The 18,092-nt window shown below is 36.6% G+C and overlaps 3 protein-coding genes across 7 annotated transcripts in view; 1 reads left to right on the forward strand and 2 right to left on the reverse strand.

The window, feature by feature from the left end:
- Positions 1-834: 834 nt before the first annotated feature.
- On the reverse strand, positions 835-4,720 carry ghrh (growth hormone releasing hormone). 4 transcript variants are annotated; one of them, XM_077573849.1, is made up of 7 exons: positions 4,630-4,720; positions 3,637-3,661; positions 3,475-3,564; positions 2,948-3,046; positions 1,470-1,574; positions 1,220-1,332; positions 835-1,138 (listed from the first exon to the last, which is right to left on the reverse strand). In XM_077573849.1, the coding sequence occupies exons 2-6, from the start codon at positions 3,645-3,647 to the stop codon at positions 1,248-1,250; spliced, it is 390 nt and encodes a 129-aa protein (XP_077429975.1). In that variant the 5' UTR covers positions 3,648-3,661; positions 4,630-4,720; the 3' UTR covers positions 835-1,138; positions 1,220-1,247. The 4 variants fall into 4 exon arrangements, with proteins under 4 accessions (XP_077429975.1, XP_077429978.1, XP_077429974.1 ...); XM_077573852.1 differs by lacking the exon at positions 4,630-4,720 and adding an exon at positions 3,779-3,851 and having other exon boundaries at positions 1,470-1,538; XM_077573848.1 differs by lacking the exon at positions 4,630-4,720 and adding an exon at positions 3,779-3,851.
- Positions 4,721-4,860: 140 nt separating this feature from the next.
- On the forward strand, positions 4,861-15,342 carry cdk5rap1 (CDK5 regulatory subunit associated protein 1). 2 transcript variants are annotated; one of them, XM_077573892.1, is made up of 13 exons: positions 4,861-5,559; positions 5,632-5,735; positions 5,822-5,856; positions 5,941-6,041; positions 7,163-7,373; positions 7,449-7,569; positions 7,655-7,885; positions 9,756-9,853; positions 10,049-10,104; positions 11,909-12,039; positions 12,119-12,268; positions 13,723-13,878; positions 14,969-15,342. In XM_077573892.1, exons 1-13 carry the CDS (start codon positions 5,211-5,213, stop codon positions 15,098-15,100), a joined length of 1,875 nt encoding a protein of 624 aa, XP_077430018.1. In that variant the 5' UTR covers positions 4,861-5,210; the 3' UTR covers positions 15,101-15,342. The 2 variants fall into 2 exon arrangements, with proteins under 2 accessions (XP_077430018.1, XP_077430019.1); XM_077573893.1 differs by lacking the exon at positions 14,969-15,342 and adding an exon at positions 14,371-14,941.
- A 2-nt stretch (positions 15,343-15,344) lies between these two features.
- The window catches only part of LOC144056812 (bactericidal permeability-increasing protein-like), a 9,425-nt gene continuing 6,677 nt past the window's right edge, over positions 15,345-18,092 (reverse strand). The window contains exons 10-16 of the mRNA XM_077573894.1: positions 18,054-18,092; positions 17,798-17,965; positions 16,736-16,803; positions 16,598-16,640; positions 16,454-16,517; positions 16,171-16,247; positions 15,345-15,671 (exon numbers count right to left, since the gene is read on the reverse strand). The exon at positions 18,054-18,092 is cut by the window's right edge and continues 21 nt beyond it. Coding sequence (XP_077430020.1) covers positions 15,630-15,671; positions 16,171-16,247; positions 16,454-16,517; positions 16,598-16,640; positions 16,736-16,803; positions 17,798-17,965; positions 18,054-18,092 — 501 coding nt within the window. The 3' untranslated portion in view covers positions 15,345-15,629. The remainder of the gene's footprint in view (positions 15,672-16,170; positions 16,248-16,453; positions 16,518-16,597; positions 16,641-16,735; positions 16,804-17,797; positions 17,966-18,053) is intronic.

Below are 18,092 nucleotides of genomic sequence, written 5' to 3' on the forward strand. Positions count from 1 at the left end.
TTTTGTATTATTTGGAAATCACATAACAGACAACTCAGATGCATAAAATATAAATGGGGTGAAACTGGAAGGGCACAGGAGATTACATTTTCTGGGTTATAATTGATGATAAATGCTCAATATAAAATAGAAAAAATTATTGCCGTCATTAACAAGATCAAGGACAGACTAGATTATAAATCGTTCTACACACCCAAAAGTTCCCGAATTTTACTACATTTATCATTTTGTGTTGAGGTTTGGAGAAACCACTACAATAACTTATTACAATCATTAATCCTTCTACAATAAAAAGAGAACTATTCTATGGTAGGATACATAGAATACACCAATTTGCTCTTCGTAAAATGAAATATATTCAAATTTACAGATATTGTGTCATTTCAAACTGCACAACTAATGTATAAGGTAAAACAGCAAACCAGGAAAACATTCAGAATCTCAGAAAAATGGTTTAAGGGGTGAACACAATTTCAAAGTATTGAACATACAGACAATTAGGAAGAGGTTTTTCTTTTGTCAATTTGTGGTGTGAAATTGTGAAGTAGCATAAGCAAAGCATTAAAACAAATCATTTCAAAGGAATGTATAAAAATATGCTGCACATGGGATATGTTGGGATGAGAAAATAGACAGAGTGTGCATTTGTAAAATTATGTATATAATGAAGAACAATTGGGTGTGCAGGCAAAAGTGTATGTATATATATATATATATATATATATATATATATATATATATATATATATATATATATATATATATTCATTCATTCTACTGGCAGCTGGGATAGGCTCCAGCACCCCAGCAACCCTTGTGTGGAATAAGCGGTTAAAAAAATTGATAAATGGATGGATGGATTGTTTTTTTGTGTGTTTTTTATGATTGTATATTGGAAAGGAATTTCAAATTTCAAGCATTAAACTGTTGTAACATGTAGGAAATATCAGTGCCACACATAATCAGAGCACACAAAAAAATGTGTTGTGCTTTTCCTCACAGCTTCAATTAGAATAAAAATAACATCATATAATTTAGTTTGTGTAGAAATACAGGTAGAAGAAAACAAGCTGTGATGGTTTTAAAAATGAGCATGTGCTGCTTCCAGTCTGTACATGTGTCCTCTTTGCTCTGCAGTCTGTATAGGGAACAAAGAGTTGAATTACAGGAAGTCTGACACTCCGTTCTTTGCTTCCTGCGGAATATCACAACTGTTTACCTGAGCTTCCTGGCATTTCATGAAGTCCTCAATATCTTGGATTTCTCTGGATGGATGTCAAATCTTCTTTATAGGTTCCTTCATAGATATCTGAATGGCTTTCACGTTCGTCTCTGTAGAAAAACAACACCGGTGCTACAGGTTTCATTGTGTCACCGTCACCAATGGCCACAATAACATCCTCTGCTGTGCTTTCAAATGCTGGATTTGCACACATCTTAAAGTTTTTAATTCCTCCGGTGAAACCTACTCAAGACGTTTGCCCATGATGGTCTGAAGAAACTTCCTGGCGGATATTTGGCCCAACACTTTCCTGTAACTGTTTGTAAAGATGGCATCAGCATGGCGGCCCAAGCTAAAATAAGACAAAATACAAAAATAAATACATAAATAAATAAACAAATACATAAATAAATAAAAGGGGGGAAATCTTCAGATCAACAGGTGGTTACAGTGTGATGCAACTCACCCACATTCATTAATAAATGCTAATAATTTTTTGACTTTAAGTTTAATTTGCTAAAGGCCCCTGATTGACAGGGGCTCTAGAAAATAGCATTTTCATTAAGCACTGACATTGGGGGGGGGGGGGGGTAGACCAAGGAAACTGTAATATTGACAGCTGTAAGGACAGACTCTAAAACAATTGTTACCTACATCAGGCACAAACCGATACTACACTCAAAGACGCAAACCACTCACTAGCAAAAAAGAAAAGGAAGGTTGTGATGGAAGTGGAAGATCCTAGTCAGGCCATGTCTAGACTTAAACCCTACAGAGCAGGCGTTTTACCTGCTAAAGTTGGAGACTGGAGTAGCTCCCTCTCCAAAAAATACCAACGAGAAGAAAAAGCCAAAAGCCTCACAAAAAAAGAATGAAAAAGTTGTGACGTCAATATGTCGCATGCTTTATGCAGTTATTGCAAGCAAAAGATTTATAAGTACTGTGTTGAGAAATGAAAATAAATTTCCTCTTTGCGTGTTCCAAAATTTGAAGACAGATTTAATGTAAGAAAAAACACCTTTGCAAAAATGATTTTTTAATCTAACAGAGATCTCTGGACACTCAAACAGCCTCTAATTCATCACTTAAACAGGTGGGATTCAGAGCATCGAAATGTGTCTCTTCCGCGTGTACAATGGCTTCTTATAGTTAAAAGACCTCCTCTCTTTTATTTGTAGACAAAACATATCTCTGGGTACTTTTCCATGAGCAGATGGCGAAAACAATGTCAGGTGAGTGTATGTTCGGGACAAATTCTGTTCAAGGACTACATGTGTTTTCGCACAAAACGCTGAGAAGGAACTTTTTTAGACTAAATCATATGTCCCAGCTTAAGGTCAAATTATACCGAAATCAACACCATCTGCTCTGCACAGAACACAAAACATCTCGACAAGGTTAATATAAAGAATTAAAATGTTAATAATGTGTTACAATGGTTAATATATGAAATGAAGAATTAAAAATGTTATAATATCTATCAACTGTAAATATGAAGTTAATTCACTTTAATCAAGTTTATCTGTGCCCATACATTTTCTCACCTAAACATTTGGTGTTCCTTCACAAATAATGATATCTTCAAAGTTCTAAATCATGTTTCAGATCCGAATGAATACCTGGAACTAAAAGCTGAACTGCTGACTCATATTCAAAATCCAAACGTTTTCCATCTAGAACCGGTTTCACTCTCCCAACACTTTTGGAGAACAGTCTTGTACTGACCGTAAGTCTGTCCTTTCTTGGGAAGAACTTGTGTCTTCCAGCTGCTCTGGGTTCTTTAGAGAAGATGTCATCAGGATGGATGTGTCCCTCTGGCCAAACCTGAGAAATAAATTCATAACAGTAACATATTTACGGCATTCAACTATATTAACATTTCCTCACATTCCGTTGAAAAGGTCAGTGACAGTTGTAACATTTGTAAAATGCTGTAGACACATTTTAAACTAAGAATATTCCTGGGGGGGGGGGGGGATACAGATTCTGCCACTAAGATAAAGATTAAGGTGCAATTACAGACATCGTGATTATTTTTAGCATAACAATTTCAGAGGGTGCAGCTTCAACATGCAATGGTGCAAAGAAAATATTGCTACAACATTTTTCACTGTTTCCATAAAAAAAAGAAAAAGAAAGGAAGGTGGTCAATCAATATGGTCATCTCTGCCATTTTTAAAATTAAAATGTAATATGTATATATGGAAGATGACGCTTGACACCATTAAGGAGATGGGTGTAGTAAAGCTTACCTGATGGAGGGGTATAGTGGAGCTCCTGATATTGATATGAACAGGCAGTACAACAGCAGCAATACAGCTTTCTCCATCATAAAGGTTGTCCTGTAGACGAATGGACAGCTAGAGAGTTTGGCAGCCACACAAATTAAATTAGAACAAATGCTGAAACCTTACTTTTCCTCCATGAGCAACAACTTCTCTGTACAGGAGCAGCAAAGAAAATGAAAAAAAAACAAACAAACAAACTTTGCATGTTGAGGATGATCAAAGCAGACATTACTCTTTATTATTATTTGATGGTCTTTCGCTCACTTACCTATAAATTGTGTGTGATTAAGGAGGATTGTCGCTCTTCCTTTTTATGCTTTGCCTCCCACCCTCATCATCTCTCACTACCACAAAAATACTGCAACACTGAAGTGAATGGTTTTCCCTGCATCCATGGTCAGTTTATACTCAACCTCCCAGTCACTCCCACATCAGGCATGATCACTCCCCCTTCTTGATTTTGCATGCTCACTCTCTCAAGATCTCACTATCTAACTATCTATCTATCTATCTATCTATCTATCTATCTATCTATATATATATATATATATATATATATATATATATATAAAACACTATACATGTATAGCAGGGAAAATCCAAACCATGCTTCCATTTAATGCAGGCTTCCCCAATTGGGTCCTCAAGGGCCGGAGTCCTGCAGGTTTTAGATGTTTCTGTCCTCCAATACACCTGATTCTAATGATTAGGATCGCTATCAGGCTTCTGCGGGGCTTGCTGATGAGCTGATATGACTCAGGTAGCTTATGTCGAAGTACGGAAACATAAAACCTGTAGACTATATGCGGACCAAGATTGGGGAAGCCTGATTTAACGATGATTACACACCCCTTTATTTGTAGGAAGGAAGAAAAATAGTAATACAATGAATGATTTTGAAAAGTATTTAGTATTATTTGAAACTGCTCATTACGGGTCTCTCAGCTAAATAGCCAACAAAGGTTTCTCTGGTCTGGAAAATGAAAAATTGCTGCGGGATGATGAGTAAATAACGATTTCATTATTTTTCCTACTTTAAATGCATGAAGAAGTAAAACACAGTGAAATTGTGTTGGTTAGTAGAAGAACTTAACCTTGCTGAAAGCACCTAGGTCTCACCTTTCTTTTTCTTTCTTTTTTTCTCTTGGGATGTCTCTTGAGGCTTACCTTTTTTATATAACAAAATACCATACCAATTTGAAATTAGATTAATAAGTTTCAATAAACACATTTATTAATTACAAATTTTAAATAGTTTAAAAAAAAAAGGGGGGGGGGGGCGTGTATTACTTCATTCTACGGACCGTAATTGTAGACGGACTGCAGGGGGAAACATTTCTCTGACGGACAGACCGGCTGCAAGAGAACTCAATGATGTTTATTTGTGTGTTCGTTTTTATCAGCTCGCCATAGACAGGACGGATTTCATTTGATTCGGTGAAATGTTGAACGTTGTAAAATTACTCACATATAAAATAGGAATTGACAAGATTTATTTTCCCGTGTTTGCATCCAATCTAAATGAAATATCTAGTGTACCTACACATTGACTAGTTTACAGTATTCAAAACCTTAGCTTGGATGCGGCATTTTGGACGGGCAATTTTTTTCCGGATATGACTGACGATGCATTGAAATAAGGGATTGTCCTCTTGATATGTAGACAATTCGCTCTCTTTTTACGTGACATTTGCAAGCGCATGTTTCTACCCCGAAGAGGAGACAGCAGTATGACACTTAGGCTACCTGGTGTTGAACCTACCATGAAACAACTTTTGAATTTAACTCAACTGTGTTGCTTTCCCAAAATGCGGATACCTGTCAGATGTTTGCAAGTCAGACTGTGCTGTAATTCAACCAGTAGTGTACTTAGTGCAAGGGAAAGGCGGGGAGCATCGGATCAATTCAAGACTCAAATATCTTCTGGTCCAAGTTTTCACGATTTCATCCGAGCTTCCACTAGTAATAAAGCAACTGCTTTAGACATCGAAGTAGAATACAAACACGAGTATCTTTCTGCTGACTTGGAGCTGGGGAATTCACAAAAAGGTGCATTGAAATATTTAACGTTACTTTGGAAGATTTAGGAGAAACGTAAATCATTGTCTTCTCTTCTTACAGTATATTTTGAAACCTACGGATGTCAAATGAATGTAAATGATACGGATATTGCCTGGTCCATACTACAGAGGAATGGTTATCAACGCACGGAACATTTAAACGAGGTACTGCATGTGGCTTGATTCTATTCGTGATTTTAACATCACTTAATAGTTACTGAATACAACGTTAATGTGTCGTCTATCTGCAGGCAGATGTGGTCCTTCTTGTAACATGCTCTATCAGGTAAATTATCAGAATCGCTAGAAATGTTTGCAAATGGTAATCTATAGCTTTGTCATTTGATTCAATTTTAATTTTGTGCAACAGAGAAACAGCTGAACAAACTATCTGGAACAGACTACAAGAACTGACAGCCATGAAGAATAAGCGCCGTAGGAGTCGAACACCAATGAAAATTGGCATCTTAGGTATTGACAGTTTGGAACATCTGGGTATTTGTGATATTTCAACAATGCAAGCACCTTCCTTTACACGACGAGCATACAAACCAAGCAGATTGTTATAGTAGTCAAATGATATTTCATCACTTGAAATCAAAATAATCATCACAAATGAAATTACAATGATCCAAAGTCTAATGCTTTTCAATTGACGGAGGAGATCATTTCACTTTGTAAGACCGCCATTATTACTCGGAATTGTCAACTGTAATTTGAGGTATTCACATTATATGGGATTCAGTAGATAATTAATTTCGCAATGTTTTAAACACTAAGCGGCAAGCTACTTAAGGTGGCAGAGAAGTGAATACCATTGACCTAAACTAAAAAAACTAAAACAATGACAAACTTTTTTTTCTTTTTGGATTTCCTTAATGATCCAAAGTAAGCGGTAGCAAATGGATGGATGGATGGAAGATTTCCTTAATAATAATAATAATAATAATAATAATAATAATTTGTTGAGTCAGAATTTCCACTACGTCTATTTTTTAATCAACTTACCTATTGAAATGTAAATGATAGTTTGTGTTCTGTCCCCCTTCTAATCGCTTGACCTCAAGTAACAACTCTTTTTCTGGACTAAACTAACACTGAACACATTCAAACTCTGATGGTAGAGGCAAAAAATCCTCATTCAAGCTAATTTACCCTTTTTCTCAATTGCGCTACCTTCTGCCAAATAACAGAAGGGTTTGTTTACTAATGGTGACATTGGAGTTATTTCCACCTTGAGGTACTTTGAACTTCGTAGGAAAGCTAATATTCAAATGTTTTGTAATTCTTCTTGGGTACTTTCACAGAGTTAATTTTTAAGGTTTTGTTTGTCATTGGCGACTGCACTGGATAATATTGAGGTGTATATCAATTGGCGACCTGCCACAGATAAATGTACAGTATATGAGGGAAAAACGGGATGCGATCAAAGACATCACTGATCAGATGGGCGAATAAAGAAATTTGCGTAAAATGCAACATATTGCTTATCTGATATAGCCGAGCAGATCAGTGGAAAGACGAGCAATATAAATAAACATTCATGTTGGCTTCAGAGCCTTTTTTAACATGTTGTGCGTGTTTCTATTGAGGTTGCATGGCGGAGAGACTGAAGACGGCCATTTTGGAACGAGAGAAGCTTGTAGATATCCTTGCTGGGCCAGACGCCTACCGGGATCTTCCCCGTCTGTTGACTGTGGCCGAGGGAGGTCAACAAGCAAGCAATGTGCTGCTTTCATTAGAGGAGACCTACGCTGACGTCATGCCTGTCCACCACTCTCCTCAGGGATACAGTGCCTTTGTGTATGTTTTATCAAGAGGACCAATTTCTGGTCATTTTAATCATTCACATTAAATGCTCAAATGATGTCCTTGCAGGTCCATAATGCGGGGTTGTGACAACATGTGCAGTTACTGTATTGTTCCCTTCACCCGGGGCAGCGAAAGGAGTCGACCTGCTAGCTCTATACTTGAGGAAGTTCGTATCCTTTCTGATCAGGTAGGTCAGAAGTAGTTATCAAACTGAATAGAAAGCAGAAATAGTGATTCAATTGCTAATGTATGTGCGATGCATTTTCTTGCAGGGAGTGAAGGAAGTGACATTGCTGGGTCAGAACGTGAACAGCTACAGAGACACTTCTAAAGAACAGTTCTGTGGTGCCATTCCGACTAAATTGAGCCGTGGCTTTAAGACTGTGTACCGGCCAAAACTGGGAGGCATGCGTTTCTCTGACCTGCTGGACGGAGTGTCACAGGTCGATCCCAACATGAGGATCAGATTCACGTCACCTCATCCCAAAGACTTTCCTGATGAGGTACATGACTGAGGTAGAGTTTGCAGTCTCGAAGCTGCTAGCAAGATGTAAAATGTAGCCTCACTTTACCTCCCTTGCATTGCTGCTCAAAGAAACACTACCAGCTAAGGTTATTTTAGTTAACGAAAACTAACGAAATAACTAAAATTCAAAAAACATTTTCGTTAACGAAATAAAATAAAAACGAAAATGCTTTTAAAAAAAAACGAAAACTAACTGATACTACATTTTACGTTTACAAAACTAACTAACTTGTAATAAGAGCGAAAATGTCCTTTTTTTTTAGTCTTAGGTAATTAATGTAATACATGAGCCTTTGGGGTTAATTTTTAATGCGATTTAAAGTATATTTATTTTGATATTACCCGTAATAAGGACGTTTGAAAGTATGTCACACAGAAAGGGATGTCATCTGGCAGCAGCCAATAGAAAAGCGACTTCCGCTTGACGATTTTGGCTCCAATGGCTCGGCTCGCCTGCTTTTTCATTTAACTCAGCCGAAATGCAACGCTACGCTAGGTAAGACCTGTGTTACTTTTTTCATGTTACCATATACACTTGGGCCAAAAATAACCCAACTATGGATCAAAAATGGACCAATCCTCAACTTGGGTCTATTTGACCCAACTTTGAGTCAAGAAATGGGTATTTTAGTGTAAAACAACTCATAAATATTGGTCAGATACTTTACTTGGGTCAAAAAATTGGATCATTTTGTATAAATCAACCCAGAAAGTTGGCTCAAATTGACCCATAAAGTGGATCGGTCCATTTTTGATCCCTAAAAGGGGTTACTTTTGACCCAACTGCTTTTACAGTGAAGTGTTAATTAAATATTGCACGCAAGTAATACACATTTTAAACGAAAGCTAATACTGAAACTAACTAAAGCTAAATATTTTTTTAAATAACTAAAACTAATCAAAGCTAACAGAATTGAGCTGAAAATGAATTAAAACTAATTAAGTAAAAAATAAAATAAAATTTAAATCCTCAAACTATGAATAATGCACACAGCGGCACGTCAAGGGAGCTAGCATGAATTGTTAATGATAGATAATTGCCAAAAAACGAAACGTTATCAGTTTCATTTATTTCGTAAAACGCTTTTTTTTTTACATGGTTCATATGTAAAATAACAAGGTATTAATGGCTTAAAGTTGTGTTCCTATAATCTAAACGGCTAAATTTGACATTTTGAGTTGAACGTTTTTCTTTTTTACTGGGCAAACGTGTTTTATAAAATAAATGAAGACAAAGTTCTATTTATCTTTTCCCTTCCTTTATTCATGGAAAGTGAATTACAAACTAGCCTTGGTCCAGAATTTTGAAAAAGAATTCAAGCCAGTTACCAGCTGGTAATCTCATTTACAGCTACAAGCCAGGCACTGTCGGTAATGCTAACAGCTAGCTGCTAGCCACTAACGTCAGAGACTTCTGACCTATCATACAATGAGTGTGTAATTAATTAGCAGTTTCTTAGCGTCCTAAATTAGCGATTGAACATGAGTTTGGGATAGCGTTGTGTTGATGTTGGTCGCAACTACAATTTCTATCAACTATGATAAAGAAATCCTAAACATCTAAAGGGGAAGACAAGCTAGCTATCACGCCACGACGTGGGCCAACTTCAAATAAAAGTCTACTAAGGCTATTTCCATTGCTGTCAATATATTACTGTATTTGGGAAAAATTATTTTTAAGTGAGGCTTAGCATGAATGCGCACTTTGTCATTGGGTAATTTTTTAATCACTGCAATCTCTAGCTTTAAATCAACTCTGAACACAATCGTTCAGGTATCCATGACTGGTTGATTGACTGATGATCGATCAGCTTTGTCTGTGTGCGTGTTTGTGTGTGTGTTCATAGGTTTTGCATCTGATTGCGGAGAGAGAAAACATTTGTAAGCAGATCCATCTTCCAGCTCAGAGTGGGAGCAGTCAGGTGTTGAAAGCTATGCGCCGTGGGTGAGTAACTGTATTTAACTCTATTCAAGCCCTTTCTGCATTACTTGGTCATCAAATGTGATCTAATCTTCATGCAAGTTACATCAATAGAAAAACAATGTTATTTTAAATTTTTTAACCGTTTCCATATTCTTACTAAACACAAAGTAAATATACAGAGTGGAAAAAGTATGACTCATATATTACTCGTTGCAGGTATACAAGAGAGTCATACCTTGAATTGGTACGGAACATCAAGAATATAATTCAAGGTAGGCTACACTTTCCTCTCCACGGGTGTGAATGGTTTTCTCTGAGTCAGTGCTGTGTCTGACAGGTGATCAGTTTAGGGCAGGGAGGGGCAACCTAAATGATGGAGGGGCCCCACATTTTTTATTTTTTTTTTTTGGTGAGTGCTACTTGGGGCTTCTTGTGAACTCATATACGGCAGTGAAAGTTTGTCCCCAAAGTTTCCCCTCTGTTTGCCGATTCTGCCATCCATCACAACAGCCGCTTCTCCAATTAAGCACAATGTAACACTATTAAGCCTTGAATAACAATAATATGTTTTTTGGAGCACACAAATTTAGTAAACAAACTGTCAACAGTTCTTGTGGGTGTGGGGGTGGGATCACTGTTGTGTAATTTTGAGGTTGGATTTAAAGTGTCGATTTAGGTTGAAAATTTTCATGGCTCAGAGTGTCGCTAAGCAAACTAACTAACTATTTAAATTCAGTGTACATGTAATCTGCTGGCTATTTTACTCGAAAGACACCATTTTCTTGACCTATTGTGTAATCTTCTTCTCTGACAAACAAGTGCAGTCTTGGGATTTGAAGCGCTGTGAGCGATGTTTACTACCTTGACAGATCGCTGATATTAAAACTTTCAGCTGCTCAGCTACAGTACAGTAAACATTTTTATTTTCCAAAATTAATTGAGGGCGAATCTGGTCTAGGGTTTACCACTGCTTCATCTGGAATAGTCTTTAAATGGTTGTAGGTCAAACTGGTACGCTCTCTACCTTTTATATTATTAAAGTTGGGTATAAATTAGGGGTGTCAAGACAATTTAAATTTTTAATCGTAGATAATTGCATGACTACAATAGTTAACGATTAATCCCAATTTTTATATCTTTTCTAAATGTACAATATTTTTTTCTCAAAGATTTCATACTCTTGTTAACAAAAGTGGAAAAAATGTTAAATAGAAATATGGCTGCATCTTTTAGTGATTGATACAGTAAATAATAACTCATACATTTTTGTTCAAATTAAAAAGATGTACTGTACTGTAAAAAATGAGTGTGATATTGATTTATGTTGAGGTCATTTTTCTGCCACTAGATGGCATAGGTGCATTTGTAAGACGTTGGTGACAGCTCTGTGCATTTTTCTTTTAATATACAGAGCTATCTAATCTTTAACATGACGTAACTTGTGAAATTCTGCTCATTTTTTAAATTGTGTAATACAACTTGATCCCAGTCTCTACAAATATATGCATTACTAATAAATGTATTGCTGCAAAATTTTGATGTGGAGATGTCTGCTGCGTTGCGACTGGAATTTCCCCAGTACAGGCTTTCCAAGTAAGGAGCGGTCATTAATCACACGTTTAAAAAAATGAGTGGCGTTAAAGGAACTTTAAATTAACTCAAAATCAACACACTAAATTTGACACCACTAGTATAAATCATTGTTATAGTGGTTTAGAACTAAGATAGGTAGAAGAAAGGTAATACTGTATATCACCGGGCCAAAATCTTGTAACTTCAAAATGGTCACTTTTCAGGGGACCCCAAAAATGACACGATTTATCAACCATTAACATTGCATCGAATAGTACAAGACACTTCAACACTTTAGATTGGTCAATAATTGGTCAAAATGACAGCCACACATCGACTGAGCAAAACATACATATAACAACATATAAAACTAATTCTGTGACTGGTGACGGTCTATACCCGTACACTAGTGTCTGATTACGTCAACAATTGAAGATGTTTTTGTGTCATTTATTTGTTTTTCACTTCAACTTATTACCTACCGTGTGTGTGTGTACGTGTCAGGCGTAAGTCTCAGCAGTGACTTCATCTCAGGCTTTTGTGGCGAGACCGAAGAAGATCACCAGCAGACCTTGTCTCTCATCAGAGAAGTAGGCTACAACATCGGGTTCCTTTTTGCCTATAGCATGAGAAAGGTGAGTCATTCATGAAAATGCTTGCACCATCACTCACAACATCATTTCTTCAGCTTCTCTGTTTTGTTGCCCAACCTAGAAAACCCATGCATTCCATAATCTTAAAGATGATGTGCCAGCGGATGTGAAGCAACGTAGGCTGGAGGAGTGTATCGCTGTGTTCAGACAGGAAGCTGCAAGGGTCAACGCTACTCTTATTGGCAGCACACAACTTGTCCTGGTGGAGGGGGTCAGTATATATATATATATATATATATATATATATATATATATAAATAATCACGATCATTTTGGCAATAATTGAAATCACAGTTATTCAAACGATTATTTATTTTTGGTACAAAACAAGAAAATATTGACACATTTAAAAATGTTAATAATATTATTATTATTATTTAATATATATATATATATATATATATATATATATACAGTGGGTTCCTCTGCGTTTGAACAGAATTTGTTCATGTGAAGTGTTCAAAGTTTGAATTGTTCAACCTCCGAAACATTTTTCCCCATAGGAAATAATGTAAATGCAATTAATCCGTTCCCAAGCTCCAAAAAACAGAAATTTTTATTTTAATGTCTATTTATGTTTTTTACATTTGCACCCTGTACAGTATTTAAACAATAAAAAACACCTTACCTTTTTGTTGTGGTGTGGATGAAAAATGCTATGCTAATGCTTGCTTTAGTTCAGTGCTGAGGTTGTGTATTTTACATTGGGCATAATGTTAAGACCACTAAGGGGTCCTTGCGTGCGCTATTTAACGTTAGGCACGTTGTTGAGCAGCTAAGGGGGGTCCTCGTACCAGTATTTACGGAAGTAGTCACTGTAGTTACGACGACGCGATAATCTCCTTCCTAAATCCACTGTGGTTCGTAGCACATTGTTGTCTTCCTTTGGGTCCATGGCAAAGAATATTTTCGTGGAAAAATCGAAATGCACTCGCTAATGTATGGAGCACCTCCGGGAGTATTCACACTATACATATATATATATATATACATATATATATATATATATATATACATATATATATATATATATATAATTAAATTAAATTAGTTATGTTCAAATTTGTTAAAACAAAAAAAAGGTGCAAATGCATAAATCTAAACAACTCAACAATTAGTATTAATCTTTTTTTTTTTTTACGTTTATGATGATTTTGTAATTGTGGAGTGTAATAATTGAAATTGAATTTCGATTAATTGCACAGCCCTACAGTACTTTAACCTTTATCAATTATTGTTCTATGTAAAAATAAGAACCATAAGGTTTGGGTCATATCCTACTTAAGATGTAGTCAAGTACAGGATACTTTTCAGCACTTTGCCAAGCAAAATCTTGAGCTTCGGATATGCAGGCGTCATTTTGTCTAACGAAAAAACATCATCGATCCTTGTTCTAGTCACAATTTTCAAACATTCTGACTGCCTGCTTATCAGTTATTACTTTGTGCAAACATTGCACGTTTTTCTTATTCTTTTGCACTGATCCTGCTTGACAATCATATTGTCATCCTTAAAATAGCAAAGCCAGCAGATGTTTATAGAAATATATCAATGGATTTGTTGCGTGGAACAAAGCTCACTCTCAGCGGATGGTGCACATGTTGTACTAGGTTAGTGTAACCTCAGTGAGCAACAATGTTCATGGCGCCATTCGGTTTTCTCCAGGAGAGTAAGAGATCTGCCAAGGAGCTGCGTGGGAGAGCAGATAGCAATATGAGAGTGATCTTTCCCAGAGAGGATGTTGCCGTTCATCCTGCGAGTGAGTCCTCCTGTGAGTCCAACACGGCTGCAATCAACGTTGGAGACTACGTGCTAGTGAAGGTGGGATTTTTGTCTGTTTTCAGGTCGCTATGTCTATTATACGGATATTAGTGGGAGACCTGAGTTTTAAGAAACACTTTAAAACCAGACAAATGAAAAAAAACTGCCAATTAATTGAATTGAAATAACAAGCAAAAAGATTTTATTGTTTCTGCAGATTTAATACCTTAAAACTGGTCCGCAGCTTGGTGGTTCAATCGAAATTGTCTAATAATCATATCATTCATTTTCATTGGGCTCCTCAATCGTATTTGTGTGAGACATTCAGAGAGATTTGAATGATTTGAATTCTCAATAATTAACTCATTCACTCCCAGCCATTTCCACTGAAGCAACCCCCTTCGCTCCTGGCTGTTTTACTGAATTTTGACTGATTTTGCAAGGCCCACAGAATATTGTGTTCTATTGCTATAAAAATATGCACCTACCAAAAAAAAGATTATATTTCATCAGGGGAAAAAAAGTACATTTGTATCTGTTTCCGTTTTGCAGCAACTAACATTAGAATATTTACCATTTGCACCGACGTCACGTGATCACGTGACTGCCCTATGACGGACGGCGGAAGGAAATGATTGTTGAATGCTGTTGACGGCTTTTTGTCTTCATTTGTAGGTATGTGATAAAAAAAACAACAATGTTTGGTTTACTCCCTTGTCTAGCTGTACAACCGGCCGCACAGCAAGATATGACCATTTTATGAGATAATCGGTTAGATAAAGGACTTAACGCTGTACGAGATTCAATGGTTACAATACAGGCAAGTGGTTCTTTTGCCGTCCAGTGTCCATCAGGGGGCGTTCCCATGAGGGCGGTGACATCACGTGCAAAAGGTCAATAGCTAAGTTTCATCATTATTCACCAACCCAATAACTTTTTGCAACATGGCCCTGGCTGATCTCATACTCTGCTGCCACCTGTTGGCCGTTTTTTGCAATAACTACCATTGCTTTAATCAAGTCAGAGGCTGCATCAAAGCCTTCTGCATGCTCTAGCAGACCAGTTTGGGACCATGGCACTATTTCAAATAGAGCGGTTTTATACGTTTTTGGGAGCAAATGAGTTCATGCCTGTCTTTTCTCTTTTGCAGATCATGTCGGCCACCTCACAGAGTTTGAGAGGTCACGCCGTGTGTCACAAACTTCCCTTGAAGTCCAGCAAGTATGATGAACATTTGCCTTCCCAGCCAAGATTGCCGCATGACCTTGATCGACACTGCTGACAGCTCAGAAAACAAATTACATTAAAGTATCATTTTGTACCAAAGATCTTTGTTACTTTGGTCCACTGCGTCAGTGTTGATCTCGTGATGTTACAAAAATCTCAACACAACTGTTAGTATGTACGAGTTGTTAAGTTATTATGGTTAAATGTGTTTTCATCGATTTGAGTGTAACCATATTTGGTTTGTGTTATTTAAGTTTCAGGAATTCGTTAGATGCGATTAAATGTCATGAAGCAGCACATCTTGTCATATTTTGTTCATGATTTATTTAGCATGCTATTAAAATAGAACAAAGATTATTTCCATGTCAGGAGCACACTGTCCTGCTTGCTGTTTGGATGACACGAAGCCCACTGAAGAAAAAATATCACAACCCTCATTTAATTTGCAAGAAAGCGAAAACATACAGTCATTAATTTAACAAAGAGAAACGCTAACAAATGTTGAGCAATAATAGTGGTTTGAAATGAAAGCTGGAGATGTGCACAATCTATTTGTTATGAAAATCATTTGGGTGTCACTTCCATCACACTGCAAACTGAACATCTGTCCCAATCAGCATGTAGTCCTACAGGAGAAAAAGACAGACATTTAACTCATTCACTGCCATTGACGACTATAGACATACAAAATTCATGTGAACTTTTTCTATTAGTTTAACTTTTTTTTTCATTTCATTAAATTTTTTTAGGAAACCCTAGAAAAAAAATTATTGTATTTATAACAAATCTAAAATTTGTGATTAGTCGTGAGTCAACTATTGAAGTTGTGCGATTAATTACGAATACAAATTTTAATCGTCTGACACCCCTTATTTTTAATTAAAATTAAATTAGGGGCGTCAGGTGATTATTTTTTTTTAAAATTGTAATTAATCACATGACTTCACTAGTTAACTAACGATTCATCACAAATTTTAGATATGTTCTAAATGTACAATAAAAAAAAAGTTTAACTAATAGAAATAGTTCAAATGAATTTTTGACGTCTATAGCTGTCAATGCCAGTGAATGAGTTAAAATATAGAAGACGTAAATGTTGCTTTTTGAAAATTCTCTCTTTCTGACCTTAAGGACCTGAAGGTCAGTGTTGACAAGCTTCATCTTTCCAATGGTGGGGAGCGGGTATCCCTTTGCAAGTTGAACTGGGGAGAAATGCATGAATTTAAATGAGTTTAGAGAACAGCATTTAGTCATTACAACGATATGGCAGTTGATATGTATCAAATGTTCAAATATGAATTTCTTTCAATTGGCATATATGCATGGCAATTCCTTGTATACAAGTGCGTATGTTGAAAAATGCACCATGTGTCATGGGAGAACTCATGCTCATTTGGTAACAACTTACCATTCAGTATGGGTAAAACAACCAATTTCAGGACCGTGTTCAGAATGTTGTCAAGAGATTTGACCTGCATTTTAAGTTCAGTTTAGTTCCTCTCACTGACATGGACGATAAAAGCGGTAATTTGCATCTGAGTCTAACTCTTACCCGAAAGTCTCCCACATAACTTGTCCCCAGGGTCAGAACCATTCTGTGCAAATGAAGCAAAATTAGACTGTAACGTTTGTTCTTGCAAGGAACTTTTGGCCTCTTTGAACAAAGAGTCATTAATTTTTGGGAACTCACTTGTTCAGGGCGACATTTCCAGTTAGCCTCATGCCGCTAACAGACACTCGGGCGCTGACACTGGCCTCCTGGAAGGGGACAATGAATACAAGTTAAGAAAGTTTTATTTATTTTTTATTTATTTTTAATAAATAACCAAAGATGAATGTTATGACGGTGTATTAGGGCCACGTATAAATATATATACGGGCAGGCGAAATATTCAGACAAAAACTTGCAAATTTGCCACTTCATAAAGTAGAAGATTTTGGGGAAAAAAACACTCAGAAACTTACGAAAAATACACGTAGCGTAGCTATAAACTAATGTGAGGATCCGTTGGATTCGGTGGTTAATGGAACACTGTTTACAAAATGAAAAGGCTGGATGGAGACTGATTCATTCTTAATTTAAACTTTACTCGTCATACACGGCAGCTAGAGCGGCAACACTTCCTGTTCCCCTATCAGCTGACTAACACTAACCAATCAGAAGCTAGCGTACTTTAGGTAAATTCAAGTGAATCACGGAGAGCAGCAGATTCGACTCATGAATTTAGCTACTTATACAAAAAAAAAATACCCAAATGTATGAATGTGTAAATAATAATTCTGGAAAGATAAATGTATAAGTAAATATACATTTTAACATATTAACTTAAATGCTTGGTCCTCAGGGTGCGGACCTTCGCAAAGCGAGGCGTCTTTGTCTTCGGCAGTACCCAACGCTTCAAAGAGTGAATGCTTAACATGATATGGTTAATCTCTGCTAAAGCAATTACTATCTCCTTATTTGAAAACCCGACAGAAAAGTATTGGCACAAATATCTGAGTAGTACGCTACATGTATTTCTCGTACGTTTCTGAGTTTTTTTCGCACAAATTTACCACTTTATAAAGTCGCAAATTTATTAGGTTGTTTTTTCGCAAATTTGCGACTTTATAAAGGGGCAAATTTGAAACTTTTTCTCTCGGAATATTGCCCCCACGCTATAAAAAAAAAATAAAAAAATATATATATTTATATATATTTATACGTGGCCCTCATGTCAAAGAGTATAATAATGAAAAGTATGTATCGTGCCATGTTAAGGACAAATAGCGGCGACAGTGTGCCGTTGGGTTGGATCGCGTAAGCCGTCACTGTGCTGGTGGCTTGAATAGTCGCGTTGTTCGGCTCCAAAGTGACCATGGGATTTTTCACCGTCTTTACCAGCAGTTTCATCAACAAACCGGGGAAAGATTTGGCAATCTGAAAGTTCAAGGCAAAATATATTGACAAATCACTTTCCCCCTCCCCAAGTTAATCGTTTTGTGAGATTGACTGTATGTCCCGTCACCTGTGGGATGAAAACGCCAAATGTTCTGGTGTTGAGCCT

The sequence above is a fragment of the Vanacampus margaritifer genome, chromosome 8 (genome assembly GCF_051991255.1).
Source record: "Vanacampus margaritifer isolate UIUO_Vmar chromosome 8, RoL_Vmar_1.0, whole genome shotgun sequence".
Classification (NCBI taxonomy): Eukaryota; Metazoa; Chordata; class Actinopteri; order Syngnathiformes; family Syngnathidae; genus Vanacampus; species Vanacampus margaritifer.

Excerpts from the sequence above, each read along its gene's own strand:
- ghrh (XM_077573849.1), bottom strand. Across the intron at positions 1,575-2,947 it reads CAAGAAAGGACAGACTTACG|CTTGGGCCGCCATGCTGATG; the intron begins GTCAGTACAAGA and ends GTCTTATTTTAG. Across the intron at positions 1,333-1,469 it reads ATCATGGGCAAACGTCTTGA|AGACGAACGTGAAAGCCATT; the intron begins GTAGGTTTCACC and ends GTTTTTCTACAG.
- cdk5rap1 (XM_077573892.1), top strand. The coding sequence starts at position 5,211 with ATGTTTCTACCCCGAAGAGGAGACAGCAGTATGACACTTAGGCTACCT. Across the intron at positions 9,854-10,048 it reads TTGAAAGCTATGCGCCGTGG|GTATACAAGAGAGTCATACC; the intron begins GTGAGTAACTGT and ends TACTCGTTGCAG. Across the intron at positions 10,105-11,908 it reads CATCAAGAATATAATTCAAG|GCGTAAGTCTCAGCAGTGAC; the intron begins GTAGGCTACACT and ends TGTACGTGTCAG.